Below are 21,915 nucleotides of genomic sequence, written 5' to 3'. Positions count from 1 at the left end.
TATATTTTTTTTTAAAAACTAAAAAAAATTATATCACTTTTTTCTGCTTTCAGTTTCCAATATTCATATATTACTGATTTGGGATGCATTTGTACAATAATAATATATCGATTTGTAATTATCGAATCACCTGTTGAAATAAGTACTGCATGAGTATAAATATTATTTTTTTTAGACTTCATGATGTGTTCACATGATTTTTTTATGTCTTTATTACTATATCTTTATTTTATTTGTTTATATAAATTTAAAAAATTTAATGTTTAAATAATATAAGATTTAATATTAAATAATATATTTATTAAATTTTTAAATTTTATTACTTTCTCAAATTCTTGATTATATTAAATTTCAACACTATTTTTTCAACACTAAATAATTAATAATTAATCAATACAAAATTCAATTATATTTTGAACAATAAAAAAAGATAGATATATGTAAAAAAAATTGATATTTTAATATAAAAAAAAATAATGGAAGAAAAATTCTTTTTTGAAAATTAAAAACAAAAATATTAAATTCGAAAAAATAGTGATTTATTAAAAATTATTATTTATCAAAAAAAAATCGTATTATTCTATTAGTACTACTATGAAACTAAAAAACACGTTTCGTTTTGTATAATTAATTTACACGTAATAACTGTCCTGCGCAGTTCAGACAATCTTTTTCAAAGTATCCATTCCCTCTGTTCTTGATTACTATTTTATAAAGTTTCAACGCAGTAATTCTTAGTAATTCTTGCAATTGTTCTCGTGATATTCCTTGTGTGCTTCGTAATATCTCTTATACATAAGTATTCTTCGAGTGAATAACGCTTTCGTACCTCTTATCACCATTCATGGTTTCAGTAGTGAAGTACAATGTCTATTTCAAAGTATTCTATTGTTTTGCAAAAATTTCGACAAATTAATGACATAATTAAAGATAACAACAAGTTAAATATAAGTATGTTAAATCTCTGTCAATTAACAAGGAGTAGAATTATATAAAATAATTATCAATATTATAATTATTCAATTTAATATAATTAGAATTTTATTTGAGAATGAAAAAAAAAAGAAATATTAATATTCTAATTTGAAAAAAGTAAAATAGTAATTATAAATAAATTTTTTAATGACTTTTTTAACACAATTTTAATACATGATATGATAATAACATAAACAAAATATAAATCAAAATATATAAATAATTAATGTTTTCAAAATAAATGTTTTATATATTTTTTATATTCATATAAATATAATTTTACACTTTTATATAAAAATTATATCGGAAAAATCTATGAATTATCTTTCATAGATAATTTTAAATATGTACCTTCATAAAAAAACTTTTTTTTCATGATTGAGTTCAATATATTGAAAAAATAAATTCAAAAATTAAATTCTATGCTTTTTATCTTTTCGATATTTTTCTCAACAAGATTCACAGATGTATCAAAGCTAGGATTTGAGCCCGTAACGAATCAAAAATTGATTTCACGTGACAGAGATTAAGTGCGCAGCATGTGTTCGTTAATCGGTCAAAAGAAAATCTGTTGGTAAAAAGGAAAGAAGAAGGAAAAGAAAAGGTAGATGTCGAATGTGGAACGATCGAGTGAATACTACTTACTAAGGACCAATGTCCCATACGTATGAATGGGCAAAGCTGAACACGGAGACTCATGCGCGCGCTTCGAAAATCAAAATCAATGTGGGTCCTCCCCTCAGAACTCCATACCGACCTTGCTCCGATTGCCCACGCCCTTAGTGTGCCTCGTACTTCCGTCGCGGACGCATCCCTCGTGCAATCATCGTCGTCTTTGCGTCCTCCTCTCTCCCTCACTCTACTCCTCTCTCTCTCTCTTTCTAGTTCTCTCTCTCTCTTTCTCTCTCCGCCTCACTTATTCTCTCTCTCTCTCTCTCTCTCTCTCTCTCTCTCTCTCTATCCATTACCCCCACTTGGTTGCTCATTCTGTCTCTTTCTCTCTTTTTCCTCCCCACTCTCTATCTTTCTCTCTTGCTCTGGCTTTCTCTCTCTCTTTTGCGCGCTCTCTCTCGCTCTCTTTCTCTATCTCTCTCTTTCTCACTTATTCGCTCACTTACTCTTTCTCACGCATCTACACGTACGCGGGTACATTATATAACATACACGCGGTCTGTCCTCTCTTGATCTGTGTGCCTGCTTGTTGTGTTGTCTATCTCCCTCGGGTTTAGGTTCGGGCTCGAGTGAATCAAAATAACGAAGAGAATGTGCCGTTGATGATCGGTGGAAAAAAAAGGGTGGTGGTACTTGCTAAATATCATCGGATCCTTTGGTGCTCTCGATAATCAGTCCGAAATATAGTTTTGTGTATCGATGCACGCGAGATTTCTCGTATAGATCGTCCCGCCTTTCTACACCGATGCTGGATATCAGTGATTTAAATTATGTGTGAATTCGACGTAAGGAAACGCAATCGTTTTGTGAATTTTCGGTCTCGCCCTCGAGTTTATTGTGTCAGTGAAATTTTTTTTCGGTGTTTTCCATTTGGTTGACACGATGTAACCTATATTGACGAATTCTCAATATATTCATAATTGTTCCTTCTTTTGATTTTTATAAATATTGCACGATTGCTCGAGCTTTCGTTGCGATGTTTTTCTTAAAAAGTAGTCGTTCTCAGTCGATAAACAATTCGTTCAGTTTTTATCGATCGAGATATTAAATTTTTTTTATATTTCACCGTTTTTTTTATTTCTTGTCAAATTCAATTTCATTTTGTAACAAATTGTTTTTGATATGTTCTAACTCTTCAAGATACAATTAAAAATTCGTCAATTCCTCTTTTTTATTTTCGCCACTCAAATTAAGTTATGTTTTTTTCCAACCTGTGTCATCGGGCTTCTTACCACGCCTAACGGTTCTTCATCAAAATTCTAACATCGAAACCAGTGATTATTCTACATTTTAATACTTTTTGTTCCGTTAATTAATTGATAAAAAACTTTTAAATATTAAATAAAACGTAACATGATGAACAGAAAAAAAGAACAAAATCAAAGGTGTATTCTATAATTAAGAAGTTAATGAATTTTGTCCAAGTGGCTAACTGTTATGTGTGAACACGCTAAAGAAGGTAAAAAGTGTTCGACAAATTGTTGTAATGACTATATTTTGATGGTGTTATTAATATTTATATAGTTTATGGTGTAATTCGTTGAATGGTAAATGTAGGGTTAAAATATTTAAGCCTTTTTATTTATTTTAATATTAGCTACACTACTGTTTTTATTAAGTTTGACATAGTAATCATTAGGGGTTAATATTTTTGTTGTTGATATTTTCATCGCCATTAGTATCGTTGATGGCGCCACTCTCTCTATTGGTATTATTCTTAATAATATTTCATAATATTTTTCTTAAATTATCTTCTTGTTCAACTTTTCAATTACAATGATATTACTTTCTTAAAATTTATATTAATAAATAAATTATATCTATTCGTTGATTCAACTGACATATTTTTATTACATATTTTATTATATACTTCAATTAATATCCAACTTTACATATATTTATAAGTTGTGTATTTTCAAGTATCGTATCAATTTTTTTTAAATAAAATATATATATTATATATCTATATCGAATAATATGCAATTTATGTATTTACCATGTCATTTTTATTATAAACTTTATTCATATTATTTTCTATTTCTTTTTAAAGATATTAAAAGATTTTTTTGTAACGCACATATTAATATTCCCTTTTTACTGTCTTTTTTTTTATTATTCTTATATTGTTTTCTAGATCTATTGCTTCCATCCATCACAGGTGTACGCTTTAAATCAAGTTTTTATATATATATCGACACGTTTTTTAAATTTATTTTATTTATGGAAATTTATTATTACATTCATTAATGAATATAATCATCAATATTTCCAGCGAATACAATTATTACAAACTTATGAATTTAATTTATATTAAAAATATTTTATATATTTATGAATTAATATCTTGTGTATTTATAAACTTTTATGTAATTACTTTTTTCGTAATATAAATTATAAATTTTTACAAGTAATTAATTTATTTTTTAACATTTATACTTTAATGCAATGATATTTATTAATCGTGTATATTGTTATAATAAAAATAGAATTATTTTTAATGTCACTTAATTAATTTGTTTTCAATAAAACCAATTATCTATTTATTTTTTACTTTATTTTTATTTTTATCATATATTTATATATCATATAATCACATAAATTTTTATAATTAATATTTTTACACGCCTTCACATTGTTAAATATAATTTTATATAATCAATATTGTTTATTCAAATATTTATTTAAACATTAATTATTCCAAATATTTTTAAATAAATTTATATTTTTTCGCAAATAAATTTTGAACAAATATCAAAGATATCAAAAATCGTTGATTAATAAAAAATATAAATATAAATACATCATATATACAGTCAAAAGTTTGATATCACTTATTTATAAATAAAAAAGAATAGTAATATAGTAAAAGAAATCTGTAATAAATTTAACAAAGACAAAAATAGAAAACTATATTATTTTGTTTTCTTTTATAAAACATAAATAACAGATGTGATTCCAAACTTTTGAATAGTAATTTATGTTAAAATTATTCACATAAATACAAACTACTGCAAACTGCAGGAAACTTGAATTATACGTGTACTAGTTGAAAATTTTTTGACTAAAAATACATCAATACAATAAAAAAATACTATTAATGTACCTTGTGTTTACTTGCATTTTAAATATATCAACAACATAATAATATCGTTTAGAAGAGATTAATATTTTTAATTCCTAAAATTCCTATGAATTTGCTTCTTTTATTTTTCTTACTCTTAATTTTTATCTTGTTATATTTTTTAAACACAGTTTTCTCTTTGTGCAATTAAATAATTACTTTGCATGATTCTATGATACTTTTACATATAATAATTATATATAAATTTCTATATATGAAAGTGTTAGATTTGGTTTATTGATACAAAATGTAGTGGTTATTGGTTTTATGATACAAAATGTAATTTTAAAAAACGTATATACAAAATGTTAATTGAAAATTAATATTTAGATCTCTCTTCATGATCATTTGTTGGTTTATGATTTTTCCAAATTTTTAGAGAAATACAATAATTTAACTATTACAGAATATATACATTAATTGTTCATAATGATAGGATAAGATAAGAAATAAAATCTTTATCAATTATGTATCAGGCTGTAAAAAAATTCATATGATTTTATATATATATATATATAGTTGAAATTTTTTCATTAAAATCTGAAATATTATAAAATGTATAGAATGATTACATAAAAACCATTATAAAAGATTTTTCCATATATAATTCTCTTTTTTACTGGAGAAGATTGATGATAAGATTGAGAACAAATGAACATAAAACTAAAAGTAATAATTCGTAATGAAGACCGTTATTATCCCAGCTAAGATATCATAAAACTTTGATAATTGAAATCTAAAAGAAAAAAAAAAAAAAAAGAATTATTCAAGTGTTTAAAGAATCCGTAATTCAAACTACGAGTTTCTTGAAGTTTCCTGAGTTCTAGATTTAGTATTTGTCCTTTTAGTCTTCAACGAAATGGAAAAGACGACATTTTCAGATATGTCAAATATTATTTTTCTAATTATTCATTTTAATTATTATATTTTCCATCCACTATTATCATTTTTCCACATTAAATAAGAAAAATAACTCATCTGTTTAATTGTTACTTCATGTAATATAATATTTTATTACATTCGAATTTTAACTATTGCTCTGCAATAATTAATTCACCTCGAATATTTTTTCACTGCTAAACAGACAAAATAAAAAGACTTCAACACTTCTGTAGTACCAGTTAATTAATTCAATATTCGTTGAAATACTCGCAAGCTTTTTTCAAACATTGTAAAATTCTTCGAGAAAAAAAAATGCGGTTATTAATTGTAACTGTGATTCAAGTTTAAAAATTTCCAATCAAGATTAAAAGATTAAATCGTGTTCCTCGAATTGAAATAGCTTCATCGTATAATTATTTAATTTTTGTTTAAATAGACATTGAACGAGGCATGTATATTAATCATGGGTCATTTAAAAATGTTCAGTAAACAAATGGATAAAATTCGATGTATTACACATACGATAGTCGTATAATACGAGTGGATTAGGAAAGGATTAATCTTTTGCTTCATCGATTAAAAAAATTGAGCGTCACGCAATTTCCATTCTTTTCCAAGTAAAACATCGTTTAACAGAAATAGCCAATGTTCAAACGTTTTTTAATATTACATATATATAGCATATTTCTTACAAGAGTACTCTGTAAATATAATATTTTATTTATTTCTTATCTGAAAATATCTAAAAATCGAGATTTAAATTATACTTATGTTTCAATCAAATCGTGAAATTTTCACAGTTATTTTATTATATCATTTTATCGAAGTGATTTTTAATTACCTTGTTGTTATATTGTACTGTATTGTATAATAAAAATTTTTATGCATCAAAAGTGGATACATTTATTCCTCGATATAATTCAAAACGTAGAGATAGAAATATATCTAACATTTCATTGTCACGTGATCAGTAAGAATGTGCTAGAATCACAGAGTATTTACTGTATACGTTCGATGCTGTCTACGTTAATCTTTATAGTACTTTTCCTATTTTCTCTCCATTATCATATTATACCGAACTGTTTAACCAATACCTCTATACAAAGTGTTTTGCAGGTTAAACTTTACTAACTTGTTCTATGACTAAAAGTAAGAAAAGTGTAGAGTTCTGAACAGTTTCAAGTCGGCTATGAAAATATAATTTTCTCTTATAGTATGTAAATATCTGAAAAATTGCGTGTTTCTTTAAAGTAAATAATGGAATTAGTGTCAAAATTAATATCTTCTTGTCGAATATCGTTGTGATCATTTTCGAAGTACGAATCTATAAATCAATGCTATTTTCATGTCAATTTTGGAAAACTGTTTTTTATAAGAAATAGGAGTCACAACTTTCATTACTCATACTGATGATTAATGGCATCAAAATATCTTTTATCTTTTAGTTAATATAGAATAACTATGAAAAGTTGAAAAGTTCTTTTTCTATATATGTAATATTTTCTTGTTTTTAAAGATAAAAGAAATATTGAAAAGAAGATATTTTGATAGCAGTAATAACATCAAAAATAATAAAAAAAATTCTATGAAACTATTTTAAAAATGATCACAATAGCATTCACTAATAAAGTTTGTAGTATTTTTTTAATATTTTTAGCACGATATATTTGCAAATTTTATTGTTACTCCTCATAAATAATAATAATAAAATAAATTATGCATCATAAAATCAAAAAGTATCTGTTTAATTTAAATTTAAGTTAAATTACAATCCAATTAATTTAGATTAGATAGTTAGGTTAGGTTAAGTTACTTCGAGAAAAATAATGACAGCGTTAAAAAAGATAGATCATATCTATAGAAGAATACGTCAAATGGAAAGAATATATAAAGAATATACTTGAAAGAGGATTTTTTTAAAATAAATTACGAGTGAATGTTTAACTTGATACATGGAATTACGAGCGAATTATAAAAAACGACTATAGCGATATGTATTTAATTTTTGGTACTAATATCTTGTTTTTTGCTCGTACATTTCATAACAAGTGTCAAAATGTACGTGCTTAATTGGTACTCTTATACGCACTACGTACTACGCCTCCAGCGCTAGTTTAATGATGTTAATGTCGATTTAATTACATAGAATAAAGAACACTCGCAGAACGGTTGATGTTCTTTCTTACGATAGTTTATACCGATGTAAGAACTTGGAAAGGATAATTTCGAATTGTAATGAGCGGCAAAGATTGAAATTTAACTGGATATATTTTCGAATGGAATTAGGCAGAAATCGATCTAATGATTTTTTAATTTTTAAAAAAAAATAATTACGTAAAGCTCTAAAAAAGAATTATTGTATGAAAAATATTTTATGACGACATAAAATATTCGTTTTCGTATAAATTCTAATAAAATAATAAAAATATAAAAAAAAATATACCATTATATGTCTGAATTTTTAATAACATCAAATATGATTATTTAATTGTCTGATAAAATAATACGATAATAAAAATATTGTTACAATAATAGAATCATTGAGCTTTAAAAAATTGAAGAAAAATGATTTTATGCAAGAAGATCTTGAATCACGGTATTTATCATCATGAATCAAATGACAATGTTAAAAGAATAACGAAAATATTACAATGTTTGAGATAAATACCTTGTATGTGAAAAGTAGTAATTAAATGGGGTCACATAAATATCTCTGTTATTTTTAGAAATATGAAATAACAGTTGTTTACAAAAATATTGTTCTATAGAAAGAGCGGTGACAATAATGATAATAACATGTCAATAATCTTTTTTGGTTTAAAGTTTTTCTTTTACAAATTTCAAAATCATTTCTATTTTGTTTTTTTTTAAACATAACATAGTGAATTTTATACAAAGTTATATGTAAACATATAATTTGAGATAACGAAAGAAAACAAAATATGGAAATTGTTCAATTTGATCATTTATCTTATGTGCAAATATATATTAAGAGAAATTCGTTATAACGAATACACGGTTGCAATTTGGCAAACTGGCTCGCCAATCTCCTTTTGTAGCTTTTGTGGCTCGGTAATACATCAATTACTATTGAAACAGTACCAAGAAACTCCGGGACTTGTGAGTCCTAATTAGAATTCAAAGTTTTCGCCATACACGGTTGGCAACTTGTACGCAGGCTGATAACCACGACAAATCAGCAAATAGATTGTTAACCTCACTAATGTTACATAGGGATCGTTACTACTTAATCATTATTATCATAATAACACTATATAACGAGATTGTTTGCGCATGGAAATGATCATGTTTGGCAATTTAAGATACCAAACAATATTTATTATATATTAATTAAGAAAATATGTATTTACACGTTTTATCCATTTGGTTATAGATGGTTATAGATGGTTGGATCATTTCTTCGTCACGACGATAATGCAAACATGATTGAAACAAAATTTGAGTAACTTTGAATGTTCTTGTGATGTTGTAATAGCAATCTCTGTTTCATAGCACCGGCATAGTTTTAACCATTTATTTACAAGTGATTCTTTTATGTGCAGTAATCGGTCCACAACACACCGGCTGAAATGTACCATCGACTGTGATATATCCCGTGTGATATCCTTCGAGGAAGAATGCAACTTCGTACAAGATTCGATCGATGAAAAATAGAATTCTCTGCCCGTCATCATGTTCACGAGGGCCAAGATGCCGGTGACTGGTGATGGGACTTTTATTAACCGCGGTGTAATGAGAAATGTGACATGTTGTCGTTAAGCAACAATGAGCACCGGGGAGCACGCATCAGCGAAAAGTAAGTAGGATAATACTGGAGATATTTTTCATTATTCGCCTTTTTTAGATGCGGAAAACAAATTTTTCTTCTTTCCTTTCTCCCTTTTCTTCTCCGCTCTCGTATCTTCGTACTTTATGTTTATAGGTTAGGAACTTGTATACAATAAGACTTTAATTATAACGCATTCATTTTACATTTTAATGTAGATCCATGACATTGGTTAAGATTCAGCGCGAGAATTTCCTTTATTTTTTTTGTGAAACGTTATTTGTGCGCTTTTAAATATAAATATTATCGTGTTCGTGTAATATTGCATGAATGCAGAAGTTTTGACGGATTTCCAGTAGATTGTACGATCGGCATTGTTTCGAAGAAACAATGGACAATCTTGTCGAGGCATTATACATCGTTAACAACGTAACGCAGTCAGCTGTCATTCAAAATAGGAATCGATATGATTGAGTTAAATCGCGTTTTATTTAAATAAAATTGAAAGAATTATCGATAAACTGCCATTTATCTACTTACGGGATCTCTAATATCGTACAATGTATAACGTATTATTAAAAAATGATAGAAAAATCTTGCGAATATGAGTGCAATCCAATATGAGTATTCGTGCCGATACATCGAACTATTGGAACAGGGAGCTCTATCTAAAGTACATGGTTAATAAATTTATGGTAGCTGTATGAGTACTTAATAAAGTTATCTGAACAGCTAATTAGACTACCTAAGAAATTAATATAGTTACCTGACTGAACTGATAAGCTTACGCGGGAATTGTGTGAAAAAGCAAATTTTATTAAAACAATTTGAAAAATTAAATTAGACTGTTGCAGAGAATATACATATATCTACTTTACCTACGATTGGTCATTTCGAAATTAATATTTTTTTGAACATCTGTATCTTTTAAATTCAATTTTGAAATTAAAAAAAATAATAAAAGAAAAATACAAACACGTGTTTCAATTTCCCAACAAAATTCCAGCAAATAGTGCAAAAAAAGGATCGATCGACTTGGCTCGTTCCACGATTACTTCACATCCGAGCAATAAAATTTCTGTAAAGAAAACGTAACGAAACGTTGAAAGGTATCGATAAAGATAACATTGAGGAATTAAATGGAATTTAATTACGATAAAAATATTTTCGATAAAAATGTGTGAGAAATACGAGAGATATGGAAAAGGAAAAATTTCAAATTAAAATTTCTGCACACCAATTTCCAAATACTAAGATACAGTAACAGGTTGAACGCTTATCTCTTTAAATTGCATTTGTAACTACTTAGACTTACAATTTAATGGAGTGAATTCTACAAAGTTAAGATCAGAAGTTGAATTGTTCGGGACAGTTGCGCGTCTCATTCGGCTCACTGCCAACAGACGTACCAAAGAGTGGTTCGTAGAATCGTATTCAAGGAAAACGTCACCAAGATCGGCTCTTTTTTTCTAGAATCACACTTAAAACAGACACTTTCTGCTGTCCTTTCAATTGGTTTCATTAGATTCTAAAATATATTCCAAAAAAAATATATGCAAAAGATTAAACTGAGATGAAAAGTAATAAATTAGACTGTGAATTTCATAAGAAACATTTTAGAGATATATGAGAAGATATATTGTAAAATACTTACTTAATCATACTTGCTATATTTTTATAAATATGAATTCTAACTTATTATAATCACCAAACAAATTTAAGAAGGATTGTTAATTTTATTTGCAATTATTTATATATGGAATAGTTTATAATTTTTAAATGATTTTGATTTTTTTCTCTTGAATTATTCTTTATCTTATTTCTAATCATTTTGCCTGAAACACAAATTCAACAAACAGAATAAATAGAAATCAAACAGGACATAACCACAATAACCTCTTCAATATAACCTCTTCAATATAACCTCTTCTTTGTTAAATAAATACAATGAAATTAAATATATATATATATATATAATATATGTATTTATATATATATAGATATAGATATATATAGATACATAAATAAAAATGTAATTTTTAATAAAATCATGTGATATCACGAGAAGCAAATTATCAACCAATCTCATAGAGTCGCCACTGGAGACATAATGGGGCATGCAAGAATGTTAGCTGTATATATTTCGATATTCATCAACGAAATGTAAGGTCAAAGGAACGTTAATTTCATCCATCCCATCCATTGGAGAAATAATGCAACTGTCCATTTCTAAGATTCGCCTCTCTGATCTATACCAAGGTAACCTTGTCCTTATTGGCAAATACTTTGTTTAAAAATAGTGATTAATATTGCTGATAACAAGACCAGTAACGTCACACTTTAATATTCATTCGTACTGCAAAAGTGTGTTGCAACGAGGCCACGAAAGATATTATTATAGAGCAGTTTTCCATTAGCCCATAGGCTGTGATCCTCCCTCCTCAAGATGATATTTTTAATGTGTACGAAGAGAAAACTATCGCTCAATGTGGCTTATGGGCGCTTACGCGTGCGAGGATGAAACAATATTGGAAAATTATTTATAGCTTGAATAAGGAGAGAACTAATGCAAAGCTATCGACGTGCAACCATGCCACTTAATAATAAACCTGTGTTGTACAGGTACGAATATCGTGGAAATTTATCATTGCCGGGAAACGGATAAACAATCGCTTCGATTCGTTTGAAGATCATCGCATGAGCTACGTTGTCTCTTTGTATTCATAAAAGTATTCAGATATTAAATATCGATGCAATAATCGAGAACGATTGAAGACGTTCGTTTATCAAGGAAGATTTATCTATTAAAAAATTGATTTATTTTGAAGTAAATATTTTTTTAAAGCATAGTTTTCAGTATCGATATTATTTCTTTTCTGTGCAAATTTTTATTTAAAATGATTTATAAATTGCACATCGATAGTAGAACAATTATTAGCACAATTATATATCATTATAATATATCTCATAAATTATTCAATTGTATATAGATAGATGTGGTGATTTTACCTTTCTTATGATTTTTATCTTAATCGATTATTTTTACAGAATCATCGTAAGTACTCAAAATGATTTCTCTCTGTTTGGCTACACATTGCGGCGTGCTTGAGTATGCTTGCTTGATCATCCCAGAGCATATTAGCATCGATGATGGCAACGGCAGCCTGGATACTGGTATGGATCATATGGCCGGTAATGAATATCAATTTCTTAATTTAATTTACGTTATCCAAAAATGCTACTTGGATAACAACGTAAATAAATAAATAATTTCAACTTAAAAATTTATTTTGAATAACTTATAACTTATAATTGAGGATCTTGCAACAGAAGGAAGGCAACAATTTTAGGAAAAATTAAGAGAGAAAAAAAAAATTACTTAAAAATTTATTGCTTAACAAATATATTTACCTTGAATCACGCTAAAATAAAATATGTTTTTATTTTTCATGCAAGATCATTCTTCAGATCAAGATTTTAAGTATATCTTTTATATCGTTTAACATTTCAATACTTCACTTTGAATATTTTTTTTTTTTTTTACCGATCCACTGCACACATACATGTTTTGTTATATTCACAGATTTGCACCAACTTTCTGAAAAAAAAAAAAAAAAAAAAAGGTTATATAAAAAAGTGAGATATCATCAATTTCTACTTACAGACCACGCGCCATCAACGAGATCAGTGAAAAGGGTATGCAGTTGACGCATCCCTCTGTTCCTTAAAGACTGGAAATAAGCGTCCAGAGGAGCCGTTTTTTTCAACCGTCGTTTTACATGCGTACGTGCGTGTGTACGCGCGTGTTTCATTCGCTAGCTTGCATGCGAAAAGTGCGAGGAAGGACCTGCAGAGAGAACGGATTTCGTAGAAAAATGTTCTGGCCGGACACGTGACATGTAAACCGTATACAAGCAGAGAAATATTTCCATATACACACGGAAAAGAAACGATAACAGGTGGAGGGAAAGACAGAGTGAGAGAGGGAGGGGGGAGAGAGAGAGAGAAAGAGAGAGAGAGAGAGTGGGGAGGGAGAGAGGAAGGAAGAAAGACAGAGGAGGGAGAGAGGGAGGGAGAGAGAGAGAGAGAGAGAGAAAGTAAAAAGAAAGAAAATAGAAAAAGGAGAAATATTTTTTTTTTGTTAAAAATAACATAAAAAGAGCTCAAAAGCGGTGAATAAAGAAAAACAAATGAGAAAATAAAAAATATGGAAGTAGTATTGCTTCTATACGAAAATAAATGTGAAATACGTTTAAAAGGATGAGCGCAAAAAGATGAGTAGCTGAATAGAGAGATGGATTAAACCGAGAGGCGGTTTAAAAAAACGCGAAAAAGGGATACCTTAAAAGAATTCTAAATAATAAATTAAATGATAAATAAGAAAATTTTATATGTAAAACAAATCGTTTTAAGTAGGACAACAAAGGATTTAAATAAATAGAAAAGAAGAAAAAAAAAAAAAAAAGAAGAAGACGATTTCTATGAATAAAACGAAACGTTGTACGTTTGGAAGAAAGAGAGAAGAGTAATTTTAAAAATCGAAGAAAAAAAAATTTGAAACGTACGAGAATAGAGATAATACGTATTTGAGATAGAAATGAGCGAAAGCTGAAAATTGAGACAAATTTGTATTTAAGATTAGACAAAATAGACAAAAGACACGTACGTAAATAAGTAAAAAAGAAAGAGAAAGAGAAAAGAAAGAAGGAGAAGATTAATTTATTTATTATTATTAAGAAAGTACGCACAAAATATTTTTCAGCAATAGCGAACTCTTCAGACATGAATGTGACTTCGGACAATTTCGGAAACGAGAGTTACAACGTGAGCAATGGTCTCGATTGCGGCGGAGAATTACACTCGTACAGAATATGGGAACGCGTGTTAATCGTAATCATAGCCCTTTTCCTTAGTCTGACCACCGTTGTCGGTAACATAATGGTGATGATCTCGTTTAAGATCGACAAACAGTTACAAACGATCTCTAATTATTTCTTGTTCAGCCTAGCAGTTGCTGATTTCGCGATCGGTCTAATTTCCATGCCTCTCTTCACGGTATACACTGTGCTCGGTTATTGGCCGTTGGGACCGCATATTTGCGATACGTGGTTAGCGTTAGATTATTTGGCAAGTAACGCATCAGTATTGAATCTTCTTATTATCAGCTTCGATAGATACTTCTCTGTGACGAGGCCTCTCACCTATCGAGCCAAGAGAACTACTTCCAAGGCCGCCATTATGATCGGTAAGTTAATTTTCTGTTATATCTCTGAATTAAGTGGTTCTATTGGTAACACTAAAAACAGTTACTTATCCATAGAAATTTCAGAAGAAACTGTGAAGTTTTAATATTTTATGGTAAATATCGTAAAACTGGCAACACGTACTGGTAATTTTGTAGATCAACAAAGTAAAAGAACGAATTCTTTGTGATCTATAGATCGATTATCGACTTATCATCACTTTGATGTAAGAATTCTTAACAAAGATCTCGATTATTAAAAAAATTCTTCAAAACTCGAATCGATATTAATTTTTTGTTTAAAAAACTACAAAATTCGAGATCGTTTTTATAAATCTTTTAATTAATATTTATAATAATATATTTTCAATATATATACTATAATATATATTTTTATCCTTATAAAAATAAATATATTTAATTACGTATAATATAAGAAAAAGAAAAAAGAGTTACTTTCTTCAAATTTATCTATAACTTATATATTAGTGGTAGTTTATTCGAAGACACTTTTCTCCGTTTTCAATATTAATAATATCGAGAAATGAAATCTTTTTTATATAACTTTTTTACGCTATCAATAGAAACAAAGGAATCAACCTACTTCTGTCTAGTCAATAATGTATACTTATACGGAAAAGCTTCTTACAAAAGAATGTATTAAACCGATATTGGATGTCCATTTTGATGAAACTAATCAAGAAAGTATGTAGTTTAATGAAAAAATATTTAAAATATTCCTTCTTTCATCGGTAATGATATAAAAGAAATGAAAATAATTCTTACAAAAATTACAATTACAAAAAGCTAACAATTTTAATAAGTTTGATGTTATTTTATTTTGTTTAATATATTATACTATGAAAAGCATGCTAATCTTGATATGAAAAGCATGTTAAATCAGCATGCTCCAATCTTTTAAGATAAAAAAAATTTTTTAAAAAGATTTTAAATTGTTAAATAAAAATATTAGCGATAATTTTTCAGGATATACTTCATAATCTTTAAGAAGAAGGACAAACCACTGACATATATATATAGACCAAAATTCCTTCTCATTTAAATAATACTTTAGAACAATAGCATGAATATTGAACAAAGAAGAAATAAACAAATAATACGTTTCAGCATGCGCCTGGGGAATTTCATTGCTTTTATGGCCACCTTGGATCTATGCTTGGCCATACATCGAGGGCCAACGAACGGTACCCATCAATGCATGTTATATACAATTCATCGAGACAAATCATTACATCACATTCGGTACCGCAATTGCTGCATTTTATGTGCCTGTCACTGTGATGATCATTCTTTATTGGCGCATATGGAAGGAAACCAAGAAGCGGCAAAAAGATCTTCCGTACTTGCAAGCTGGAAAACAAGATGCCAGTAAAAGGAGTAATTCCAGGTTGGTTGCTTAATTTTTTTACTATTATATAATTAATAACATCTCGACATACGATGACGAAATAGTTTTCAATAGTTTTTATCAATTCATGCTATCAGAATCATATTATGATATTAATATGCATTAAAGTTATTCATTATTACTTGTTATTTCAAATGCATAAATCAAATAAATTTTTAGATCTAAAGAAGAAATCCAACAATGAATAATATCTACTTCTTTTTAATTCTTGTTTTAAAATTTATATTTGTACACATGTACAATTAATTAATCTGCAACAAATACAATGAGTTATAATTCAATAATGAAATAATAATTCAAAAAAATGAAAAGAGATAGATAATCTATCTAATTACTTCTTTCCTTATTAATTAGCGATGAAGCGTTAGACATGGAGGACTGCAGGAGGCCTAGAAGCGAATCGAGCACAGGAGTCGAAGACGTGAACGCGACACATATCGCAGTCTCTTATCTAGAAAAACATTATCCTCAATATAAAACGGTAAATGTTTCAAACTATTTAATACTTTATACAAAGATATTTGTTAAAAGTATAATGAATATAATTTGTATAAATTTACAGAAACACAGACCATTTTCGTGGATGTGGTTAAAGATGTGGTGTATCGCGTGGTGGCACAGTGGTCGCGAAGACGATGACGAAGAGGAGGATATCGAGGGAGCTGAGAGCAGTCGTGCTACACACGGTTATGACGAAGCCATAACGCCATTGTCAGCGGAAACCCCTCTTACTGGTACGGTCTCTCGATCTGCCTCTTTAAGTGGAATTCATCCTACCACGTTAACTGTTGAGAGAGCCATTAGTATCGCTGATAACCACGATTATAAAAAATCTGGAAAAGCCGGCGAACTATCAACGAAAAGCATCTCTAGCGATTCTGTACGTTTGGACTTATAAATATATATATTCTAAATAATATATTGCACGTTCTTGCATGTTACAATAACTAAAAAAGCTATATATCTTGACAGGTAAAAGTAAAACAAAGATAAAAGTATAATGAATATAATTTATATAAATTTACAGAAACAATTTTTGCAAGAAATCTTTATTTTATTTATATATTTTTATTCTATTCATTCTTATTTTCATATTTTTGTTTTATTTATCTTTAACATTACTGTCACTCAATTAATCAATCATTTAAAATATTTCACACAATTAAAGCATAGATCAAATATATTGGCTGATTGGAGACATTTCTGCATTATTCATAGTTTTCATAATTATCATAAAATTGAATAAGAAATCACAAGATATAAAACAAAGAGAACATATTATTTAGAAAAAAAATACTTAAAAATATTTATTTGATAAAAATATTTAATTTATATAACAATTTTTACAATTAAAAAATAATATCTAGCTGAAAGAATCAAAGTCTTGTTATTCGGGGCATAACAAATATAATACAGTAATATATCGATCCAGTTATTTAATAGATTAGAGTAGTATAAGTTTGTTTGATCTTTTTGAATTACCTCGATATATAATTTTGAAATTTTTTATACCATAGAAATATCATAGAATCAGGTGTCAGATTGTATATGATATAATTGTTTAATATATGAAAATACTTCACCTAGGTTTACACGATTCTAATTCGACTTCCAACAAGAGACACCAGTGGTATGGGAAAATATTCGGAAGGTCCAAGTATAAAAATGTATCACGACGAAACAGTGAGTCCTTCGATGATCACTAGGAGACCATCTCACATGCCGGACATAAGGATTCCCTTAAACACAAAAAACATTCCGAAAGCATTAGGGAGCAAGCCAGCCGCGAATAAAACTACGAACAAGAAGAAAAAGAAATTGCAGGAAAAAAAGGCCGATCGAAAGGCCGCGAAAACTTTGTCAGCCATCTTGCTGGCATTTATCATCACCTGGACACCGTACAATATTCTCGTTCTAATTAAATCCATCACAGCCTGCTCGTGGTACATCCCGCAAGAGCTCTGGGACTTTTTCTATTATCTTTGTTATATCAATAGTACTGTGAATCCAATGTGTTACGCCTTGTGCAATGCGGCATTCCGACGAACATACGTAAGGATTCTCAAGTGCAAGTGGCATAATAGAAACAGAGCCGCGATTGACAGAGGATGATATCAGTAGAAACGCCCAGCATGCGACATCTGCACGCTTATGGGCGTACTATTTTCTCTATCATTTTCTCTCTTCTCCTTTTTAATCATTCCTCCGAACGTGCTTGCCGATGATAGGGAAACTGAGTTGCTTTCAATTGTAATATAACCTATACTAATAAATGTTTACATTTCACGTGACATTTTCGTCACTTTCGCTCAACATTATTATGTATATCTTACTTTTGTTAATTGGAAATCAAACGTACGTATTTGTTGTAATTATAATAATACTATATAATTTTATTACAAAATTATATTTCTCAGTTTTATTATATTTAAAAATTTATTACGTGAGCACTAATATTATTTTTCAATCTTTTCATTTCATTTCTATAGATATGGGTAACAAGAGAATAGTAGTTTTGAAAATATCGTAAGAATCTTTTTTAAGATGAATAAACTTTCGAAAAATTATGATAAAATGATTTGTAATATAACATTTATACAAATCGAAAAACAGCTAAAAACATTATACTCAAAAATTTTGTTTCATAGATGTTAGATTAGGGAAAAACAGGGTGTTTATATAATTCCATTTAATAAATTTAATAAGACACATTTTGTATACAGTATTTTATAATCATAACACGATTAACTTCACGAGTTTTTCAATTTGAAATTATGTTTTATCCAAATTAGAAAAAAATGAGTGATGATATAGAAAGTATTTACCTATCTAAATTTGTCTATTTAATTTTTATTAGATATCTATAAAATTAAGAGAACCAGAAAGTATGATTTTCAATTACATCGTTGAATGATTGATTAAAGAAATTAAAAACATTTATTATATCGAAACGCGAAGAGGCAAGCGTGTTCTTATTTTAGATTGTGGGAAATCGGAAAAGGATTACTAAATGTTCGCGATTAAACAGCTCAGATTTCCAGATTTGAGGCAATGCAACGTGAATACTGCCATGAAAAATAATCTTTATAAATATATTTCTGAACCGTACAAAAAAAAAAGACAAAAGAGGGATAAATAATAATCGGCACATACGCGACAGTGCCAAATTTGTGACTCGATTTTAGCGACGATTGTTACGATAAATAAATGATATCGACATCTTGTCGCGAATCGAGTTTTTTTTCTATAGTTTGTGAAACGAAATCAGTTTCTATAAACAACATAAGTGTAAAAATATCTATTTAATCGCGTTGAGACATTTACAATAATATATTAAACAAACAAATTTTTATCAAATAATTCTAAATATTAATTTTCGATTAATAAATCAAAATCAAATTGGTCGTCCAAAATTTATTAAAAGTTTTAAAACTGTTAAAAATGTTTTCAGTTGTATAGAATTGTTAATGTAGATAACGAAAAAAAAATGAAAATTTTCGTTTAACAAAAATTTTCAAATTAAAAAAAAAGAGATAATATTAATAAGAAACTGACTAAATTTCGCGAACCTCCTACAAAGCTATACCGCACAAAAACGAAATCTTATTCGAATCCTAAGAAAAATAAACAAGCATTTCTCGTGCGTTTTATTCGAGGAACACGACGCACTTGATGTACATTTTAAATAGTAGTTCAGTTGTAAATGAGTGTTTTAAGTGTAATTAGTCATGGAGAACCAAACAAGCGCTAATATACATAGAGACATGTGTCACTCAACTATAACGACAACAAAATAAAACAAAAAAAAAAAAAAAGCGCTGCATCGATTCTTTCGTATTAAGAAACGTTGTAACACTTTCGTATTAAAATAACATTCTAATCACACGTGCCAAACGAAGCTTTAAGATATCAATAGTATAGGGCGGTAACTTAATAAATGTGTTCTTTCAAAAGTATACTTCTATTAAATATATAATATATAAATAAGAAATTAAGAATTTTCTATCATTTTTTTAGTATAAAATTTTACAGAATTTTTAATATGTATTTTTTTCTATAAAGTGGCATTACATAATTTTGTATATAATTTGTATACAGTACTTCTCGGATAAATGAATTTCTTTTAATTTGAGATGTCGAATCATTGTGAATATAAAATGAAGAATATAATGATGATAATTATAAATTAAATTTTAATATTATTATTATTATTATGTAGAATATCATATATACATATATATATATATATATATATATATATATATATATATTTTAAAAAAATTATATTATAATTTTATAATAATTTTATTGCTTTATGAAGCATCTAATGAAAAAGATAAAAATTTATACACGTATCGATAAATATCTCGTGTATCATTTTATGAATAATAGGAAAAAATGAAACGAATTGTATGAAATCTTAATATAAACGATTATTTATCCGAGGATTATTGATACTGTGCCGTTCTAAATGAAATTTAATAACAAAGAATATACAATTTTATTCGGTTTTAATTAAATTTATTTAGAAGTATTTATGATACAAATCGGCTTTTCAAGCGATTTATAAAATAAATACTTAATATCACCTATACAAAATTTCAAATCGATATTTAATTGATATTTAAAAATTTTTAATTCAGATTTGAAAAAAATAACTTTTTGAAAAATACATATACAACCTAAAAATCTATTTTCCTATATTCCTATAATTTGTGAATCGTGATCTTCTTAAGACTGTTATTTTTAATTAATAATAATAATAAATTTTTAATATTTATTTATTTTATTTATATTACATTTTAATTATATTTTATCATATTCTAGGAAATAGTCATTTTTTTATTAGTCAATGCTAATGATTATTTAATTATAATAATTTCACAGCGATAAAATTGTATTAATTTTTCAAATTACAAATAATTTAATTTTGCTAGAAAATTTAATTTTGCTAATATTAAAATGGAAGTTTTTTTTTCTAAAAAATAATACAATGCGTGATTGATATTTATTTTACAAATTTGATAAGATTTGTTTAATTTTTTTTATTTAATTTATTTATTTCTATATATTATAATTAATTTATTTACAAAATTATAATAAAAAAATATTTTCTTAAAATAATATTTTATTATAATTTTTTAAAATAATTTTTTTTGACATTTATTATTAAATGATGTTTACCAATGTATCAATGTATAAAGATTTATTTTAAAAATCTATTATTCTTCCTTTCCTATACTATAGAAAAGCAAACTTTTATCCATTAAAAATATCCATTATTTTAAAAATTTATTTTTTTATTTTATTTCATTTTATATTCAATTATATTTTGATAAAGTTTAATAAAATTTAAATTAATTTTATTATTAATATAAAAAGTTATAAATAAATTAAAATAAAATTACAATTCTAATTTTAAATTTATTTTAATTACTTTATTCTTTAATCTTCTAATCTAATCATTGAATCATTGAATTTTTTTTTAAGATTTAAAAAAAACGTAACATTTCATTTATTATAAAAAATTAACAAAATAATATTGTCTATTCGAGAAAAGCCGATTCTTCCGTTTATATCTATATTAAAATCCAAATTTTTTCATTTTTTTGAATTGGAAAATTATTTCCTATCACAGAAATAAATATAAGTATAACTATTCAAACGATGAAACGATGGAAAGCACACATTTATTAATTAAGTACATGGTCAACTTGCCAGCAGTCGCGTTTGTTCAAAGAACGTATCATGGATATTTTAGATTTTATGTCGAAGAACGACGTAAAATTTTCTTGAGCAATGAATGT

General features: G+C 27.2%; 1 protein-coding gene and 3 long non-coding RNA genes across 15 annotated transcripts; 2 read left to right on the top strand and 2 right to left on the bottom strand.

Annotated features, from left to right (window-relative positions):
- Positions 1–1,769: 1,769 nt before the first annotated feature.
- Positions 1,770–13,300, top strand: LOC113218923. 9 transcript variants are annotated; one of them, XR_003305109.1, is made up of 5 exons: positions 1,770–2,121; positions 2,205–3,106; positions 9,214–9,467; positions 12,486–12,629; positions 13,102–13,300. It is a non-coding gene; the product is annotated as an uncharacterized LOC113218923 (long non-coding RNA). The 9 variants fall into 9 exon arrangements; XR_003305106.1 differs by having other exon boundaries at positions 1,905–2,432; positions 2,842–3,106; XR_003305105.1 differs by having other exon boundaries at positions 1,909–2,432; positions 2,923–3,106.
- On the bottom strand, positions 9,543–14,319 carry LOC107964882. Of its 4 annotated transcripts, XR_003305115.1 has the most exons (9): positions 13,100–13,240; positions 12,849–13,035; positions 12,447–12,675; positions 11,092–11,272; positions 10,753–10,965; positions 10,316–10,515; positions 10,204–10,220; positions 9,978–10,105; positions 9,543–9,879 (listed from the first exon to the last, which is right to left on the bottom strand). It is a non-coding gene; the product is annotated as an uncharacterized LOC107964882 (long non-coding RNA). The 4 variants fall into 4 exon arrangements; XR_003305114.1 differs by adding an exon at positions 14,186–14,319 and having other exon boundaries at positions 9,978–10,515; positions 13,100–13,284; XR_003305113.1 differs by having other exon boundaries at positions 10,204–10,515.
- Positions 13,556–18,340, top strand: LOC412299 (muscarinic acetylcholine receptor DM1). Its single transcript, XM_395760.7, has 5 exons — positions 13,556–14,682; positions 15,808–16,087; positions 16,463–16,589; positions 16,671–16,988; positions 17,696–18,340. The coding sequence occupies exons 1-5, from the start codon at positions 14,220–14,222 to the stop codon at positions 18,218–18,220; spliced, it is 1,713 nt and encodes a 570-aa protein (XP_395760.4). The 5' UTR covers positions 13,556–14,219; the 3' UTR covers positions 18,221–18,340.
- Positions 15,728–18,298, bottom strand: LOC113218924. The gene is made up of 6 exons (XR_003305112.1): positions 17,998–18,298; positions 17,692–17,847; positions 16,681–16,893; positions 16,444–16,559; positions 16,140–16,359; positions 15,728–16,050 (listed from the first exon to the last, which is right to left on the bottom strand). It is a non-coding gene; the product is annotated as an uncharacterized LOC113218924 (long non-coding RNA).
- Positions 18,341–21,915: the final 3,575 nt, after the last annotated feature.

Source organism: Apis mellifera, linkage group LG8 (genome assembly GCF_003254395.2).
Source record: "Apis mellifera strain DH4 linkage group LG8, Amel_HAv3.1, whole genome shotgun sequence".
NCBI classification, from domain to species: domain Eukaryota; kingdom Metazoa; phylum Arthropoda; class Insecta; order Hymenoptera; family Apidae; genus Apis; species Apis mellifera.
Note: the sequence above shows the minus strand (reverse complement) of the source record. Positions and strands in the feature narration are given on the sequence as shown.

What these genes read in the sequence shown, in the direction of transcription:
- LOC412299 (XM_395760.7), top strand. Translation starts at nt 14,220, where the DNA reads ATGAATGTGACTTCGGACAATTTCGGAAACGAGAGTTACAACGTGAGC. An exon ending in AGTAAAAGGAGTAATTCCAG is followed by an intron (nt 16,088 to 16,462) that starts GTTGGTTGCTTA and finishes CTTATTAATTAG; the next exon opens with CGATGAAGCGTTAGACATGG. An exon ending in AAAGCATCTCTAGCGATTCT is followed by an intron (nt 16,989 to 17,695) that starts GTACGTTTGGAC and finishes TACTTCACCTAG; the next exon opens with GTTTACACGATTCTAATTCG.